Here is a 16,561-nt window from a genome sequence, read left to right on the forward strand (position 1 = left end):
GGGCTTATTGTTATTAGCCTATGAAGACACGCCCCATCCGTCTCTAGATTACTAGCCATGTGACGAGCCGTTAACTTCTTGTATGACGTTGCAATGACGTATCAACAGGCCATTGGTCAAGATACTTCCTACATTTCGTCTTCCCTTTCTCAGAGCAGCTTACTTAAAATCAACACAACACAGCACTAATCAAAATCGCGGGTCCAATACTCACATTGATTTTTTATACGTTTTTTTTTCTGTAACGTTTTCGCATTCAACTTTGGTGTTGCGACTTGCGACGACGGATATAACATATCCGAAACTAAACTGGATTACTGTGTTGTTTGGTGAGCGATCGCTGCCATGATGGCGTCAGGCTACAACGCCAAGGAAGAGGACGGACATCACTCGGGTGCTCCGGGCAATGGTGGAGCAGGAGCTGTCAAAAGCAAAAAGCCGGACAACACGGCGTTCAAGCAGCAGAGGTTACCTGCGTGGCAGCCCATCTTGACGGCTGGCACCGTACTGCCCGCTTTCTTTGTCATCGGCCTCATCTTCATCCCCATTGGCATCGGCTTGTTTGTGACTTCGAATAACATCAAGGAGTTCGAGGTGATGATGGCCGCAGCTTCCTGTGCAGTAAAACAATGCTATAGTATCAAGTTATTCATCGTTTATGCTGTTTTGTTTTGCAAAACGCGCTCATGTGTCTGTGTATTGTTTTCAGATTGATTACACAGGTATCGAGGCGTCCAGTCCATGCTACAACTGCGCTCAGAACTACAGCTGGAACAGCACGAGTTCCTGCACCTGTAAAGTGCCTTTCACCCTTGAACAACCCTTTGAGGTATAACTGTTAAACTTGCAAACAGTCGACGAACAGATACAACGAATGCATATTTAATTGTGTGCAATAATAGGGGCTGCGGCTATAATCGTCGTCTGCTCTTAAATTAACGTTGTCTGACAATGCTTTCAAATAGTCACTTGGCTTGGCTCAGACCTTGATTATTCCCGTACTGTCTACAGCAGGCTGTTATGATAATCGATTGCTCCGGTTTTAGACCATGCCATTAGTGAGTTCTTTGCTCCCCTCACTCAGGGCACTGCTGACAAGGCTACCCTTCTAGTTGCCTGTTGAGAGGAGCCAACCTTTTAAAACCACAGTCTGAAACAGGAACTTGTGTTTACTTTGCTGTGTGTGATGATCACTCAGACCTCCACAATGCAACAAGTATTTGCTTTGTGTTGTTTGATTCCAATTTTACGCAGAAGTAGTTTGTCTCCACCTGAAATAGAAAACTAGGTGTTCCTAGTTTGGTTTAAAATCAGATTTTTCTTCCTCATAAAGTCACATTGACCCATTTTACATTATCTTCCCCTGCAGAGCAATGTGTTCATGTACTACGGCCTATCCAACTTCTATCAAAATCACAGACGCTACGTCAAATCAAGAGACGACAGCCAGCTGAACGGTGATCTGACATCATTAAAGGTTTGCGAGTCGAAGGGGCCTTAATCGTGTCAACATTAATATGATGTGACCGTTTACATATTTGCCACATTTCAAGCAGTGCTCGAAACGGATCTGCTTTTCGCTACATCTTTGTCATCGTCTTCTATTGTGCAGAGCCCGAGCAAGGAATGTGAACCCTACCGATATGCGATGACCGATAAACTTCCTATTGCTCCATGTGGTGCCATCGCTAACAGCCTTTTCAACGGTAAGTCATCTTGATGGTGATCAGACAGCCCTGGCCCTTTGTGCCTGTTCTTTCCTGTAAACCATTTAGATTGTATTGCCAGTTGAACCCTGAGTGAAATCGCATATCTTGAGTGCACTTTGGAGAACAAATGATTGGTTTATCGGTTTGCAGACAAGGCAGAGTTGTTTTTTTTTATTTCAGCTGTGCCATATTGACGTTCTTTATTTGGCTCTACATCCTTGTTGTGTCCGCAGACACTCTAGAGCTGTACCACCTGAGCAACGGCACCAGGACTGCTGTTGTTCTGATGAAGAAGGGTATCGCCTGGTGGACCGACAAGAACGTCAAGTTCAGGAACCCGGGTGGAAATGCCAACCTCACCGTTGCCTTCCAAGGTAATTTACTTATTAAGGTCACAAGAATGTAATATTTGTTCTGCTGAACCGTTTGCTTCCACGTTACTTAGGTCTATTTAGATGATGGACAACAAGATCTTTAAAACATAAGTTAACCATAACCTATCACAGAGGGATGTATCCCCATCTACGCCAAATAACAGTCTTGGAAAGAATCAAGATTGCAATTTTTTAGGGGCCAGGGTCTGGGCCACGTGTGTGTACGCTGATTGGTCACCTGCTTGGCTGCGTAGCCATGAGGGAAAATGTACTCCATCAAATCAGCTTTAAAGGTCCCATGACATGCTATTTTATGTATTCTTTAATATAGGTATTAGTGGGCAACTAACACAGTATTCAAAGACGTTCCCGAAATTCAGCCGTGGTGCAGAGTTACAGCCACTCTGAGCCAGTCACACGTTGAGCTTCCCCCAAATGCGCTGTTTTGGTGTCTGTAGCTATAATGCGAATGAGGAGGAGCGAGGCGGGTCAAGGAGGAGGGTGGGGGTGTGGCCCTGAGCAGCTTGCAGCCACGGTACCATGCGCTCTGTTTACAGTCGATCTATCGCAATGGCGAGGCACACACAGCCTTTAGCCGTGTTCTGTAAATATTCTAGAACACACGGGAGTCCTGGAGCTCTATATCTAAATATTATCATGCAGCCTACATAGATATCTACCGTATTTTCCGGACTATAAGTCGCGGTTTTTTTGTAGTTTGGCTTGCCCTGCGACTTATATTTCGAAGCGACTTATATGCAAAAATTGTGCGTACATAATCTTCGGCCGCAAGATGGCACCGTCATTCATTAGGCCTACAACTGAACGCTGCAAGCCTACTGCACCACCGAATAAATTATATTCTCGTCGTCATCGTCCTCAATGTCCTCCGGTTCAACCAAAGCTACCCCAGCCTTAGCTGCAATGTTGTGCAACATAGCTGTCACACATATCACAGCGCATGACTTGGCCGGCGAAAACTGGAGCCCTCCGCTGGACTTGTGAAGGCAACTTCCACCTCCCGATCGTGCGCTCAGGTTTAGGACCGCGGCGCATACGCGTCCGGTGGAATCCCGGTGTCACTGAATTCGGTATACTCTCAGAACTACGAGTGGGACCGACACACCTATATTGCTATTGCAATTGTATTCAGTCTCTCCAGACTAAACGTTCTTGTTTAAATGTTTAAAAATAAATGCGACTTATACACCGATGCGACGTATATATGTTTTTTTCCTCGTCATGGAGCATTTTTTGACTGATGCGACTAATACTCGGGAGCGACGTATAGTCCGGAAAATACGGTATATCATATAATATATATTATCACGGCCAAAAGCTGTGTGAGCCGATATTATGAATCTCAAACGACCGCGTTGGGTTCTCCGACGTTCCTGGTTCTTCCACGTCCACATAAATGTGAAGTAGACTGAACCGCGACAAGGAGGAGAAAGGGATTGTTGCCGGGCAGCGCTTAGGCACCTCCGCCTCCGGCGGTGGTCCCTCGGCAGCGGGAAATGGGGCTCAAGCGGGAGACATTCGCCGCCATAATCCCTTTCTCCTCCATGTCGTGGTTCATGTTCTTGAGGGAGTCAAAGCCAAAGTTCCTTCCCCCCAATTCATTCTCAACCTTGGCTGAGATAACCCCCACTACGAGTCTCGTTGTAGAAATACCAGAGACGAGAGTCTGACGTGTTATGCTTCATAACACCAAAAGCAGAACGGTTATCCAAATAACAAGGAAGTGTACAACACTTGCGTTACAGTCCTGGAGCTCTATATCTAAATAATATCATATAATACATAGATATCTATATCATATAATACATATTATAATGGCAAAAAGCTGTGTGCGCCTCCAGACGATATTATGACTCACAAACGACTTTGTCGGGTTCTGCGACGTCTCTGGTTCTTCAACTTTCACATCAATCTGAAGTAGACTGAACCGCGCGCTGCCTAAAGGCCAGCTGCAGGGCGGTGGTGCTTCGCGGCGATGGTGCCTCGCGGCAACCAGCGGCATGTCGCAGTTCATGTACTTCAGCGAGTCAAAGCCAAAGTTCCTTTCCCCCAATTCCTTCTCAACCATGGCTCAGATAACCCCCACGACAGTCTCGTTGTGGAAATACAAGAGACGTCAAAGAACCGACAAGAAACATTTGCGTTACAGTGTGTGTATTCACACACACGCATGTGGCGCTCGCACGGTCGTGTCTCATTGGCGGGCCAACGTCTCTGGGCGGGCCAGGCAGAGTAAGGGGAGGAGCTTAGATGATTTGTGACGACATACCTAAAGACATTCCAAATCAGCGCGCTTGAGCCTCCGTTTTTTCAAAGGTGAGCAGAACAGCTAGTGGTCGTTTTACACAAAACGCAAGTTTTAGCCACTGGGGGACCATAGGCAGGCTAGGGGAACTCATATTTATGTTAGAAAACCTCATAAAGTGAGATTTTCATGTCATGGGACCTTTAAGAAATAAAAGGAAATCGATAGACTGAGATTATGTGAGGTTGCAATGGATTTGGTGGAATGTAATTTTAATGGTGATTCAAGTACCCCTTGAATACATTGATTTACCTCATTAGAAGTCAATTGCTATTATATTTTCGCATTATTATTTCTGTCCATCAATTTGTCCATTAACTTTTATGATATCTCCCCCACCTCGTCAGGCACATCGAAGCCGGTGAACTGGAGGACGCCCGTGTTCGAGTTGGACCCCAACGACCCCGACAACAACGGCTTCATCAACGAGGACTTCATCGTGTGGATGCGCACGGCCGCCCTGCCCACCTTCCGCAAGCTGTACCGGATCATCCAGAAGAAGGCGGATGCCCCCACGCTGGCCAGTGGCAAATATGAGCTGGAGGTCTCCTACAGTATCCTTTTGGTTCCCACTGATGTGTTATGTAGTGCTTCTTCTAAGCACTAGCTAATTCTTTCAATGCTATTCATTTACATTGTTTTCAAAGAAAACCTAACTCCTTTGTATGAGTAAGTCCCCGGCCACCATCAGAATGTATGAAATGTGTGCTTGTGTCTTACCAGTGCTTTTTTCTCCGATCAAGACACTTTCTATTCATTTAGGAATGGCATATTGCTGTTCAGGCTTTCGCTATCGCCACTCACAACAGTCCAATTTGAGGATGTAGAAGGTTTGATTGACTTTTCACATGTTGCTAAGCTAAAGCTTATTCTTTGCTTTGGCATCACTTGGGTTATTCCGAGTGTAGTCTATCAAAATTCCACCAAAGTGACAAATTAAGTGACTTATTTGGGTGATTTAAAATGCATTTGGACGCAACTGGATGGACCTATAACCAAGCAGAACAACAAAGTGTAACAGTGTCAGCGGTAGCCATCTTGGTTGCTTATTAAAATGCCTCCCCTGCCGCACTCCTCTGTACACTCAGCGTATCAAACCCGTCCCAAATTAGATTAAAGCGGTTGTGAGTCACTTGACCCAGGCCAGGTCTACAGCAAATCTGTAGGGCCAGAATCTTATGTAGAAGCAAATGCAACCTCAGCTCTCAGATTCTTCTGGTTCCCAGGCTATCATTGAGTGACTGCTGATCTTTACATGTTATGACTTGTCGTACAAATGAGCATGTACACAATTTAAATTAACCAGAAAACGTAGCAGGCAAGACTAAGCAGGCTGTCCATGTGTAGTTCCATTTTTAGCAGACTGCACGGCGTCAGGGGTCGTTGCATAACGTGGGCCTGTGAAGCTCTCGATCCAAATAAACAGGCAGTAGAAACACAATGGACAATAGAAAATGGGAAGCGCATGCTTTATTTATTTTTTAAGCTCGAAGCAAAACAAGGCAAACCCTTTAACCGCATTATCAGATTACCCCGTGCGCAGCTTCGACGGCCGTAAGCGCGTGATCCTGAGCACCATCTCGTGGATGGGCGGCAAGAACCCCTTCCTGGGCATCGCCTACATCACGGTGGGGTCGGTCTGCTTCTTCCTGGCTGTGGTGCTGCTCATCATCCACCACAAGTACGACAACCGCTGCAGCAGCGCCGACATTCCCAACTGAGGCGCTTCCTGTGCGACGCTCCTCAGCCAGGCGCCCACGCTCCGCATGCCTTGGCCGCCTTCACCGGCCGCGTTCCCGATCAGAGGAAGAAAATCAGGGCTGTTTGTTTGTCTGTCGTTTTCTCTTGTCGCGGCCTGATTGCACGGGTCTTGTTAAATGCGTGTGTCTGTGTGTGTGTATCTGTCATTTTCTTCTTTAGAAGGGGATCCCATGCCTGCAAGAAACAAAGAAAGCATAGCCGATGTCTATATGAGCATTACGATGTCCAGGGGTTCTTCTAAAAGGTTGAGCCCTGTGCGTATCTTCTGCTTTTTTTATATCACTGATGGTTTTTAGTCGTAAAGAATGCGTGTGTTTTACGTATTTTTTTCCCGTTGTATACTGTAATTCGTCCTGCTGATGAGTGCCGGGGTATATTTTTGTAACTAGCTGTTTTCAGTTGGTCTTGGAGTGAGGTGGTATGCTCATTTGCAAATATCTTGAAGCAGTAGTGAGTCAATTATTATAATCTTTTTAAAATATTTGTCTATACACCAAAATCCACATTCATCTTATTGTAGAGAGCCCAATCTTGCTTATTTTTATTCAAAGTCTTGCAAAACGTAGATCTTCATGGATAAAATACACTACGAGTATACACGTCTGTACAGTGTTATTTAACTGGTAGGCTATTGGGTAACATTCTGCCGACCACAGCACAAAATTTATATTGGGTATTTTATTTTTCTTGCATTCTTCAAAGACGACTAAATGATAAGCACTTTAAAAGTGTCACATATTTTGCTTTGCTGATTCTTCAAAACTGTGCTATTTGATTATTGATAAAATGGCACTGTCATTTGATTTAAACAGCCATTTTGTTTAGTTTGTCGTTTTTAGGTTGTATTCCAAGGACCAAGAATATCTTTAAATGTATATTTATATGTATGGTTTCTTGTGTTGCAATAAAAATACTGTTGACAAATATCTTGGTGTGATTTCCCAAGAATTTGAAAGCAGGCTTGATGAGGAAGTATGTGTTCCTTAGCATTGTCAACATTTGGGGTTGGATATCAGTTGGACAGCTGTTGAGAATAAACAACGAATGTATTGGGAACTGATATTTGTTAGGTATTCAGAGTATTGTAGATACCTTTCGTTTTCTAGTTTCTTACAGGTTTATATACCGACTGTCTGGCTGTTGAGAGGTGAGTATCCGTGTGAGCACTAGAGGGCACCAAATTACTTCATTACAATATTCTGAAGAGCCCTGAGACAGCAAGACTTTTCTTCAAATGATGACACTCGTGTCTTTTGTAACACATCGTATGCAAACGGTGTGTACGTGAGGCGTTAATGTCTCATTTCCAACATTAGTCATAAAAACATCACTCAATCTCCATGAAAAGCATATTATAAATTGTTAACATTTATCAAATAATTCTATAATTGTATTTTCTATATTTTAATTCGACATTGACTTTTATTCATTTGACCGTTTGGCCTATAAACCAACGACACTCATTTAGGAATTTAGCCATTCCTGTGCCTAAATAGCTAGGCTACACTACAACCCAAGTGGATTGTGGGTGAATTTCAGCCTGCATAAAGGGAAACAGTAGGCTACCATCATGTGTTGAACAATAATGTCGTCTATTTTCCTACTTTTTCCTTATTAAGGAATGCATTTTGTTGAGAAAGTGGGGATAGGAGGGCACTAATACTCACCACCAACAGTTTCCCCTTCTTACGCATGGTAGAGATGGTAAAAAAGGGGAGTTGGGAACTGCCCCCCCTATTAAGTAGCCAATTGTGGAAAGATTCTTCCCACTTGGAAATAGCCTATTCCACCCTGGACATCTGCTGGCTGAGGTTCCAGTAGCCAGAGAGGAGAGACAAGCTTCCACCCGCAGCTCCTGAAATCTCTCAGTTTCCAGAGGGGGAGTCTTCAAGGAGGCTGCACTGAAAGTTGGTCGCTGCATTTTTTTTGGAGTCGATTTAGGTGAGTAATGGGACTTTATGATGAATTACAATTTTTACACTCAATATGAATAACTTTTTAATATGTGATTTGATGGACCTATAGACAGTTTATTTGTTTTTCTTTTTTAAAGTGCTTGGGTCTCAATGTTCATATTTTCTTTCATATGAAAATGTGTTTAGTGATGCCTTTCGCGTTGTTTAGTTTAAAGGTCCTAGGTGGGCCAGGTTTTTATTAAAAAACAGTTTTTCGATTGTTTAGCTGTTCGTAGTTGACAAAAATAATAGTTGGGTAGTCTAATTGACTTGACAGCTGAGTTCCCTAGCTGAGTGTTACAGAGGTCAGACATCACTCGATGACGACGTCGAAATGAATCAGAACCATAACATAAATCAATTTCAGACTGAACATGTCGCTCTTTTTGATGAAATACAATATCGCCTTTTTTGGTTATTAAAACGCTTCAGAGCTAAGTGAACGAACTGCATTGTGCATAGCTATGCGCTAGGCGGGGCGCACTATCAACTTATAAAATGGCATATCTGCAAAAATTCAGTTTGTAACGAAAAAGTTAGTAAATTCAATGGCGACTATCAGTTGCATATTCCAATACATCTCACATGGGAATTATTATTTAAACGTATCTCTTTTGGATGATTTTAGTACAGGCTGATGAAATCAAATATGAAATGTACAGAACCGTGACTTTGCCCACTCAGTTCACATCAAAAACAAAACAATGATGAATGGTCCCTTGGTCCCTAGGCTGATTCATGTACTGCTGACCCAAAAGGCTAACCATGAAGATAGGGCTAACACTAGCCACGGCTGCCCTTGTGGCAGTCCTTCTCTCCTCCGTAGAAGCCCAAGGTAAATTCAACTACCACAACCTCCTCCTTTCCTTATTATTGCTTCACACATACACTCTCTCTCTCTCTCTCCCTCTCTCCCGCTCTCACTCCGTGCTATCGATTGGTTGCTTGCAGTTAGAGGGTTATTGAGCGAGCAATCACACGAGAGTAAGGCCAAAACTGTGTGGATACGTTGAATAAAGTTATTTCCAGGTGTATGTGTTTGCTCATTTTTCCTGGTCTTTATGAATTCTCATGTGTATTTTAGAAAATGAACTGATGTTTGTCATTTTGTACGGACTAATTATGTAGAAGGCTTGTCTCCTGATCCCTCAATGTCAAAATTACAGGATGTGATTATGTTAACTCGTAATCTCCAGATCTAGTTTTTTGGGGACAGATTAGAGAAACGATCTGTTCAATTTGAACACATTTTTTAATAGTATGTATACGATCCCAGCAGATTTGATACTGTGACGGTTTATCCCCGGTTTTAGAATTGTAATTTTATTACCGTTATGTGTGCACTTAGTTATTTTATTGCAATGAAATGCAAGTTGTGATTATAAACTTAAGCTAGTATCACACTGCAAGCTAAAGTCACTGAAAATAAGTAATCCCTTCATCATCTTTTATGCTTGCATAGAATGATGAAGGATTGTGATATGTATCACATTTCCTAAACAATTAGACATTCCTAATAATCTTTGTTTTTTTATTCTGTTTTTTTCCATTGACAACTCAAACTGGAAAAGATAGAGTGGAAATCTCCAGATTGTATTTATTTTTTCACCGCTGAACAGCGCCTCGGCAGGGTTAAATCAATCGCATGCCTTCTCCCATATATCTTCCCTCTAACAGAATGGAAAGATGTAATATGAGAATCGCAAATTAATCCTCAGACAGCTCAAAGACAAAGAGCCTTTCTCAGGCCTCATTTTGCGGGCTTTTGCGAAAACGCTGAGTTGCGATTCATATGGAAAGTTAATATGCAGTAATGTTTAATGTCAGCACATGTTGTGGAATTACTTTGGCATCTGTTCTGCCTCTCTGGGAGTCAATGCTCTTTCCTCCTCCTGCTCCTCCTCCCCCTGCTCCTCCTGCTCCACCTCCTCTTTGCTGCCTCCACTGTTGGCAGCAGTTCAGACCAGGATGGCTGGCTTGTTGGCTGGATAGATGGATGGAGAAAGAGGGCTGTTAACAGAACAGTAGCCAGACTCTGGCCTGCGGGGGCCGGGGAAGGACGGTTCCCTGGCCCCCTCACTAGTGGTTGATGTGACAGACTCCCATATTCATGACAAACCCAACAACCACGATTTTTCGCTTTTTCCTCGAAATAAGCACATTTTTCTCACCCTAGATAGAACTCTACATGAGTTCTTATAAATCCTTTAAAAAATGATCGTTATCCTTATAAATGTTATGTACAATTTAAAAAAAACTAAAAATCCAATTGTGTCATTAGGGTTTCAACCCTAGACATACCGATGCGTTATTATCCACCGACCACCATTACACAGAAGTCGTTCACACAAACACAAACACACACACACACACGCACACATCCAAAGAGACACATTCACTCTGTTTCGAGAACACGTCCAACCGTGCTTGGTGTGTTGAAGATGAAAACTGGAAGAGATTTGGAAGCCGGCTTGAGTGGATGCTGCAGGTTGGTGCTCTTCCCATCCAAGGGCCTCTTGTTTCCAGCGAGCACGGGGTCCTGTCTTTGTCATCTGCCTGTGCACTCAGTTTGTCCCGAGCTATGGCTTCCGCCTCCAAACTTATTATTTTACAATGATATTCTTGCGTCCCATGGACCACATTCTTCATGGACCACAACTCAATGGCTTGCATGCTGTTTATATTTCCCTACTTGGCTTTTTAGGATTCTGCCTCATGCATGGGTACTTACTGCACTATGACATCACTTGAACTCAGGACTGATGATTATGTGTAGCTAAGTTAACTATTTATATTCATCATAGCCCTTTACCTCAGTTAAGAGTATTTTCAGTAAAATTGGCTACTTCGGTATCATGGTCTACTCAAGAACCATTTAGAAGTTTACTTGACTAATGGAATTGTGCTGCACAGCAGATTTGTATACAGGTTTTTAGTTATTTAATCTTTATTTCGTTATATTCTCAGAGCATGTTTTCATTTTTCTATAGTGATATATGAACTTGCATAAATTTCAACAAAAAAATTAGTTGTCGGACTAAGTTATGGAATAATTGTAAGTCAAGTTCGAGAGAAAGCCTTCACGGCCTCTATAACACAATATGTCAATGAATATCTATACATCAAAGAAGAGTTTTAACCCAAAATATAATATATGAACTACTGGATTTTAAAAGAAGATTGATTTGAATTTAGTTCACAAATCAAAGCATTTAATATATTGGCTTTATATATTTAATAGCAAAACAATATCCAAATCCTTTATATTCATATATTTAACAAGTATGCAGAAGCATGACGGCAATACAACTTTTTGGATTTTAACTCTTCAAATAGAACTGACACTATTGTGCACTTTTAACACACTCTATTATTATCCTTCTTATTTTTCCTTGTTAGTTTTCCATCTGTTTTACTCAACTCCTCGCCTAACAGAGTTTCACGCCATGCAAGCTGCATGGAAGAATATCATTTTAAAATATAGTTTGCCATCTGTCTCTGTGGTGTCCCCCAACTGTACATGGAAACTAATCCAGTCAGTTGAAAGTTGTTGTGCACCAAGCAACTTTCTCATCTACATCATGCATGACCCTGTGAGATGTCTGTGATCCAATCAGCTTCGTGTGGACACGCGTGTTACCTTTGTCATGTGACTTTTTTATGTACAAGCAGATGTGTTTTTTGATTTTTTTCATTAGTAACCTTTATCGCCTGACGCTTACTCACAAAAAAGAAAGTACACAATTGTCTTGGGACAAATTGTGTATTCTTTTGCGAGGTTTGCAATGGATGTGTGCCAATGACTTGTGTAAAGAGTTTTTGCTTTGGTAATACAGCATAATTACCTCACACCTTTAACCGAAATATGTTGTATATACTCTGTATATACAACATATTTTTCAATTCTGTCCGTCTGCTCTTCAGGGACTTACATTACCTGGCAACTTGATTCCATTGTATAATCAGTACCTTCAGAATGAGACAACTGTTGTTAATGTAATATATTCATGTGTTCCACCGGTCATAACGAGAGCTGTGTTTTCCTTTTTGGGATTGGGTGGGGTGGGTGGGCAGGGGTGGGTGGTTAAGGCATGCGTCGTAATGAGTGCACTCAGCATGTGTTGAATGGTTCACCCAGTGTTTGCATTTGGAAAGACCTTGTTTGAAATCGTGTGCACATGTACTGTGTTCCGGTGCTTTGAATTGCCAGCCGTCTTGGTTTTTCGCAACTCAAACAAATGCCATTTAATTGTTCCGAAATGGCTTCACACTCACTCTCTGTTGTTTTTGTTGTTGTTTTTGTTGTTATGTGTTTTTGATTTGCCATCTTTGCAATATGAATGTCTGTCCGTCCCTCCCCAACAATAAACATCTCCACTTCACACCCTGAAGTGTTTGTTGTTGGGCTTTATGTGAATGCCTAGATTAAAAATCTAAGTGTATTCAAAAATTGTCATTTGTACATCACATTTCAAAATTACATTTACAGATTGATATGGTGTTTGTTGTGGTTTAACATTCTTTTCATTTTTTTGCTGTTATTTGCAGTGGAACCCCCCTCAGATCTGAAATTTAAAATTCTAAATGAAAACACAGTGCAAATGTCTTGGACCAGCCCATCGTCCAGTATAACGGGCTACAGATTACAAGTTATATCAAATACAGGTTAGTGTGGCACCCCTCCACAATGCACCTCCTCTCAGATTCCGTTCTTAGAGTATTCACAAGTTTCATTCTATGTTTAATGGTTCATTTTTGAATTTCCCTTCCCCCACTAGATGAACCAAGTAGAGACTATAGTCTGCCCTATACGTCTACTCAGACTTCGATCAGCGATCTGACCCCTGATGTGGACTACTCTGTGTCCATCAACTCCTACCATGGCTCAGAGGAGAGTATCAACATATTCGGGCAACTCACCAGTAAGTGCCAATCGATCCCATTTCAGTAATTGTGGTTAAACTATCTTATTTCAAATATTTACACAGCATTATTTACACAGACAATAACTTCTTGGAATTAAATTATAAACTTTGGTTGCGTCCATTGCTGAGCGAGCGAAAAGAACAGGAATAGGGCTGTTTTTTTTCTCACATTTATTTTGATTCCATCCAACACAGAGTAAACGATTGTATTTACCTGAACGATAATACATCTACATGCTACAATTATGTGTATTACTCTGTTTAAATAACCTTACCTTGAAGCCATAGAAAATATGGAGTAAGCCAATATAAATTACTTCTTTGTATTGAGTGCTGAAAAAAAACATTGTTTATCGCAATGTGTGTTAGTGATTACAGAGTCCCATCCACAGACTTTTTTAACACCTTGGGCTCCGAGCTCTTTTTTCCTTTCCACTGGGAAGAAATACAAAGCAAAGAGTTCCATGCTGACACAGGGACGAGGGCTCACTGTGTTCATGTCTCCTGTGTTTCAGTCCAGTCCAGTAACACAAGTGGACGGGTCAAGAAGCCACAGACAGATGCAATCAGTGAGTATATTTTTACGGTTCTGGCGGCTCAAATTCTCAACTGGGCTTGAGAATTGTCAACTGTCTTCGCCCCCCCCCCCCCCCCCCCCCAATTTATTTTCTCCCTTTCTCCTTTCCTTCCATCGGAATTCAATAAAATGTCTTCCACCGGTTTAATTCCGCTGCTTAACGATCTCCATTGCACACAACGTGCTGGGTTGTCCCCGGGAAGAAGGCAATGGGTGGGGTGGTGGTGGTGGTGGTGGTGGTGGTGGTGGGGGGAGGTTTGCAGACAGTGGCTGGAGGAGCACATGCATTCACTCCCTGTAATTGAAACCAGTCAGTACATAAAACAACGCAACATAGGAAGGCCTGGGAGCTAGAAGACAGTAGGGTTCTGTTATTAGAGCAAGTGGTGGGTACAGAGAGACCTCTGCCCTCATCGCTCCATGCTGCGTTGATGACCTCATTTTATTTTGACCCTTAAAATGTGGAGGAGTGGGGGGGGGGTGGGGAGGGGAGAGGGGGGGGGGGTGTTAGTCGTTATGGACGTGGAAAGGTGTGGAAAGGATTACAGTGGTTGATGGGAAATCCTTTTGTTTTCTTTTGTGTTTTCCTACGGAGATTCCAGTCTGTGGCAGGCAGAAGTCAAACTGGTTCGCATTTTTCCGAAGCGTGTGAGTTCTGTCTTTGACTGGAAATGGGTCCCTCGGGTTCAGATGATCCAAGAAGCTTATTTCTGGGATTAGGATGATGTAGCCTCTTTCACAACCGCCCCGATTGTTTCCTATCTTCTTTGTTCCTTAAGCTTTTGACCTAGAGGAGGAATTTGGAAGAGGTGCTCCTCCTCTTTTTCAAGTGAGGATAACAAGCGGTCAGGAACAGAACTCAGGCCTGATGAGACCGTGGGGGGACTGGACGCTTTAAGTCCAGATGTTGATACCGGCCAATTACTTTAATAGAGCTATCTCCAATGTTCCAGGGAATTTTCATTGTATTATTTTGAATCTCCTGGCTTTTTAAAGCGTGAAACTCGGGAGTATTGCCGCTGAAAGCATTTGCTGAGTGTTTGGTCTACGGAGCCAGAGATATTTCTCTCCAGTGGAATGACTCCACCCGGCCACCGTTTGGCACGGCATGTCTCGGGTTAATATTCCCTTTGATGTGAGAGCGGAGGGTATGAGTCATCCAACTATCTGTCACGGGTTGGATTTTTATTTAGACTGCAGAGTAAATGTGTTTAAGACCTTTTTTTTTTTTTTTTTCTCCATTTTTTCCTCCACCATTGTGTGCTTCTGCCATACCTTGGCAAAGTCTATCGCTCAAGAACTGTGGCACATTGTTGGCTTGCAACAAGACACACCAAATGGTTTGGAAAGGGAATCCAAACCTTTCAGAGCCGGTCGCAGGACCAAAGGAACCCTGTCTGATCTTGTTGACTTGCTTTCCACGCGCCCGTTATCTAACATGTCTAAATGCTGCCGAAATGTAATCAGGCCGCTCTCTTATGATGTATCGTGCATCTAACTCGCCGATAGGAGATGATAAACTATGCTTTATTAATCCCAGATGGTGTATAGTTGGGTGGGCGAAACGTTTTGGGCCGCAGTACAGAACAATTATGAGAATTACCACAAGATATATCATTTAAATAAGAGTTAGGGTTACAATGAATCTACAAAATAACATTCTCAACTTCCTGCCGTCTCCAGAGTGCTCTGTCAGCGCCCTCACCGACCTGGTGTTCCTGGTGGACGGCTCATGGAGCGTGGGCCGGGAAAACTTCAAGCACATCCGCAGCTTCATCGGCGCCATGGCGGGCGCCTTTGAAATCGGCGAGGACAAGACCCGAGTGGGCATCGTCCAGTACAGCTCCGACACCCGCACCGAGTTCCCCCTCACCCGCTACACCCGCAGGGGAGACCTCCTGAACGCCATCAGCACCTTGCCTTACAAGGGAGGAAACACAATGACAGGTGGGCCACCGGGTGCATGGTGTGGGTTAGTCATAGGCCACATCGTATGGTTAGATATGGTTATGTAGTATGGCAAGTCATGGTTATATTGAATGGTAAGTCGTTTGTAATGTTGTATGGTTAGATATGGTTATGTAGTATGGCAAGTCATGGTTATATTGAATTGTAAGTCGTTTGTAATGTTGTATGGTTAGATATGGTTAGATAGTATGGCAAGTCATGGTTATATTGAATGGTAAGTCATTGGTTATATAGTATGGTTAAATACGGTTATATATTATGGGAAGATATGGCTATATAGTATGGATAAGTCATTGGTTATGTTGTATGGTTGGATATGGATATAAAGTATGGTAAGTTGTGATTAGATAGTATGGTAAGGCATTGGTAATGTTGTATGGTTAGATATTGTTATATAGCATGGTAAGTTGTGGTTATATAGAATGGTAAGTCATTGTTTATGTTGTATGGTTAGATATGATAGATAGTATGGTAAGGTTTGGTTATATATTAAAGTGTAAGTCATTGGTCAATTAGTATGGTAAGGTATGGTCATATAGTATGGGCAGGTCATTGGTTGAATGGGTCTTAAGTTTAGACTCATTAATGGAAGTTATAGTTCAGACAGAATGTCTGCTGCATAGGTTGACTTTGAGTCAATATGCTCATAGGAGTGTCAGAAACTTCATCATTTCCACATTTTGAGGGACAGCACTGACGACCCTCATAGACTTGGCTAGCACACCATTTTCTTTTCCCTTTTTAAATATATTTAAAATATCATTATCGTCAATTCAATATGCCTTCTGTTTCAAGGTGATGCCATTGAGTACCTACTGAACAACACCTTTACTGAGGCCGCCGGTGCCAGGAAAGCTTTCCCCAAGGTAGCCATGATCATCACCGATGGAAAGTCACAGGATCCAGTGGAGGAGCATGCGAAACGACTAAGGAACATTGGCGTGGAAATATTTGTTCTAGGTATTT

General features: G+C 42.6%; 2 protein-coding genes across 7 annotated transcripts in view; both read left to right on the forward strand.

Annotated features, from left to right (window-relative positions):
* Window positions 1–30: 30 nt before the first annotated feature.
* Window positions 31–7,397, forward strand: LOC130382720 (cell cycle control protein 50A-like). Its single transcript, XM_056590609.1, has 7 exons — window positions 31–594; window positions 710–829; window positions 1,370–1,477; window positions 1,613–1,706; window positions 1,943–2,083; window positions 4,757–4,963; window positions 5,937–7,397. Exons 1-7 carry the CDS (start codon window positions 346–348, stop codon window positions 6,128–6,130), a joined length of 1,113 nt encoding a protein of 370 aa, XP_056446584.1. The 5' UTR covers window positions 31–345; the 3' UTR covers window positions 6,131–7,397.
* Window positions 7,398–7,915: 518 nt separating this feature from the next.
* col12a1a (collagen, type XII, alpha 1a) overlaps window positions 7,916–16,561 on the forward strand; it is a 63,344-nt gene continuing 54,698 nt past the window's right edge. For 5 of the 6 annotated variants that reach the window (XM_056590603.1, XM_056590598.1, XM_056590599.1 and 2 more), the window contains exons 1-7: window positions 7,916–8,111; window positions 8,856–8,960; window positions 12,674–12,790; window positions 12,904–13,047; window positions 13,566–13,619; window positions 15,311–15,574; window positions 16,391–16,555. In XM_056590603.1, the coding sequence (XP_056446578.1) occupies window positions 8,891–8,960; window positions 12,674–12,790; window positions 12,904–13,047; window positions 13,566–13,619; window positions 15,311–15,574; window positions 16,391–16,555 (814 nt within the window). In that variant the 5' untranslated portion in view covers window positions 7,916–8,111; window positions 8,856–8,890. The remainder of the gene's footprint in view (window positions 8,112–8,855; window positions 8,961–12,673; window positions 12,791–12,903; window positions 13,048–13,565; window positions 13,620–15,310; window positions 15,575–16,390; window positions 16,556–16,561) is intronic. The other variant, XM_056590604.1, reaches the window with a different exon arrangement.

The sequence above is a fragment of the Gadus chalcogrammus genome, chromosome 5 (genome assembly GCF_026213295.1).
Source record: "Gadus chalcogrammus isolate NIFS_2021 chromosome 5, NIFS_Gcha_1.0, whole genome shotgun sequence".
Lineage (NCBI taxonomy): Eukaryota > Metazoa > Chordata > Actinopteri > Gadiformes > Gadidae > Gadus > Gadus chalcogrammus.

Coding starts and splice junctions, on each gene's coding strand:
- LOC130382720 (XM_056590609.1), top strand. CDS start 346: ATGATGGCGTCAGGCTACAACGCCAAGGAAGAGGACGGACATCACTCG. Junction 830..1,369: donor CCCTTGAACAACCCTTTGAG/GTATAACTGTTA, acceptor CTTCCCCTGCAG/AGCAATGTGTTCATGTACTA. Junction 2,084..4,756: donor CCTCACCGTTGCCTTCCAAG/GTAATTTACTTA, acceptor CCACCTCGTCAG/GCACATCGAAGCCGGTGAAC.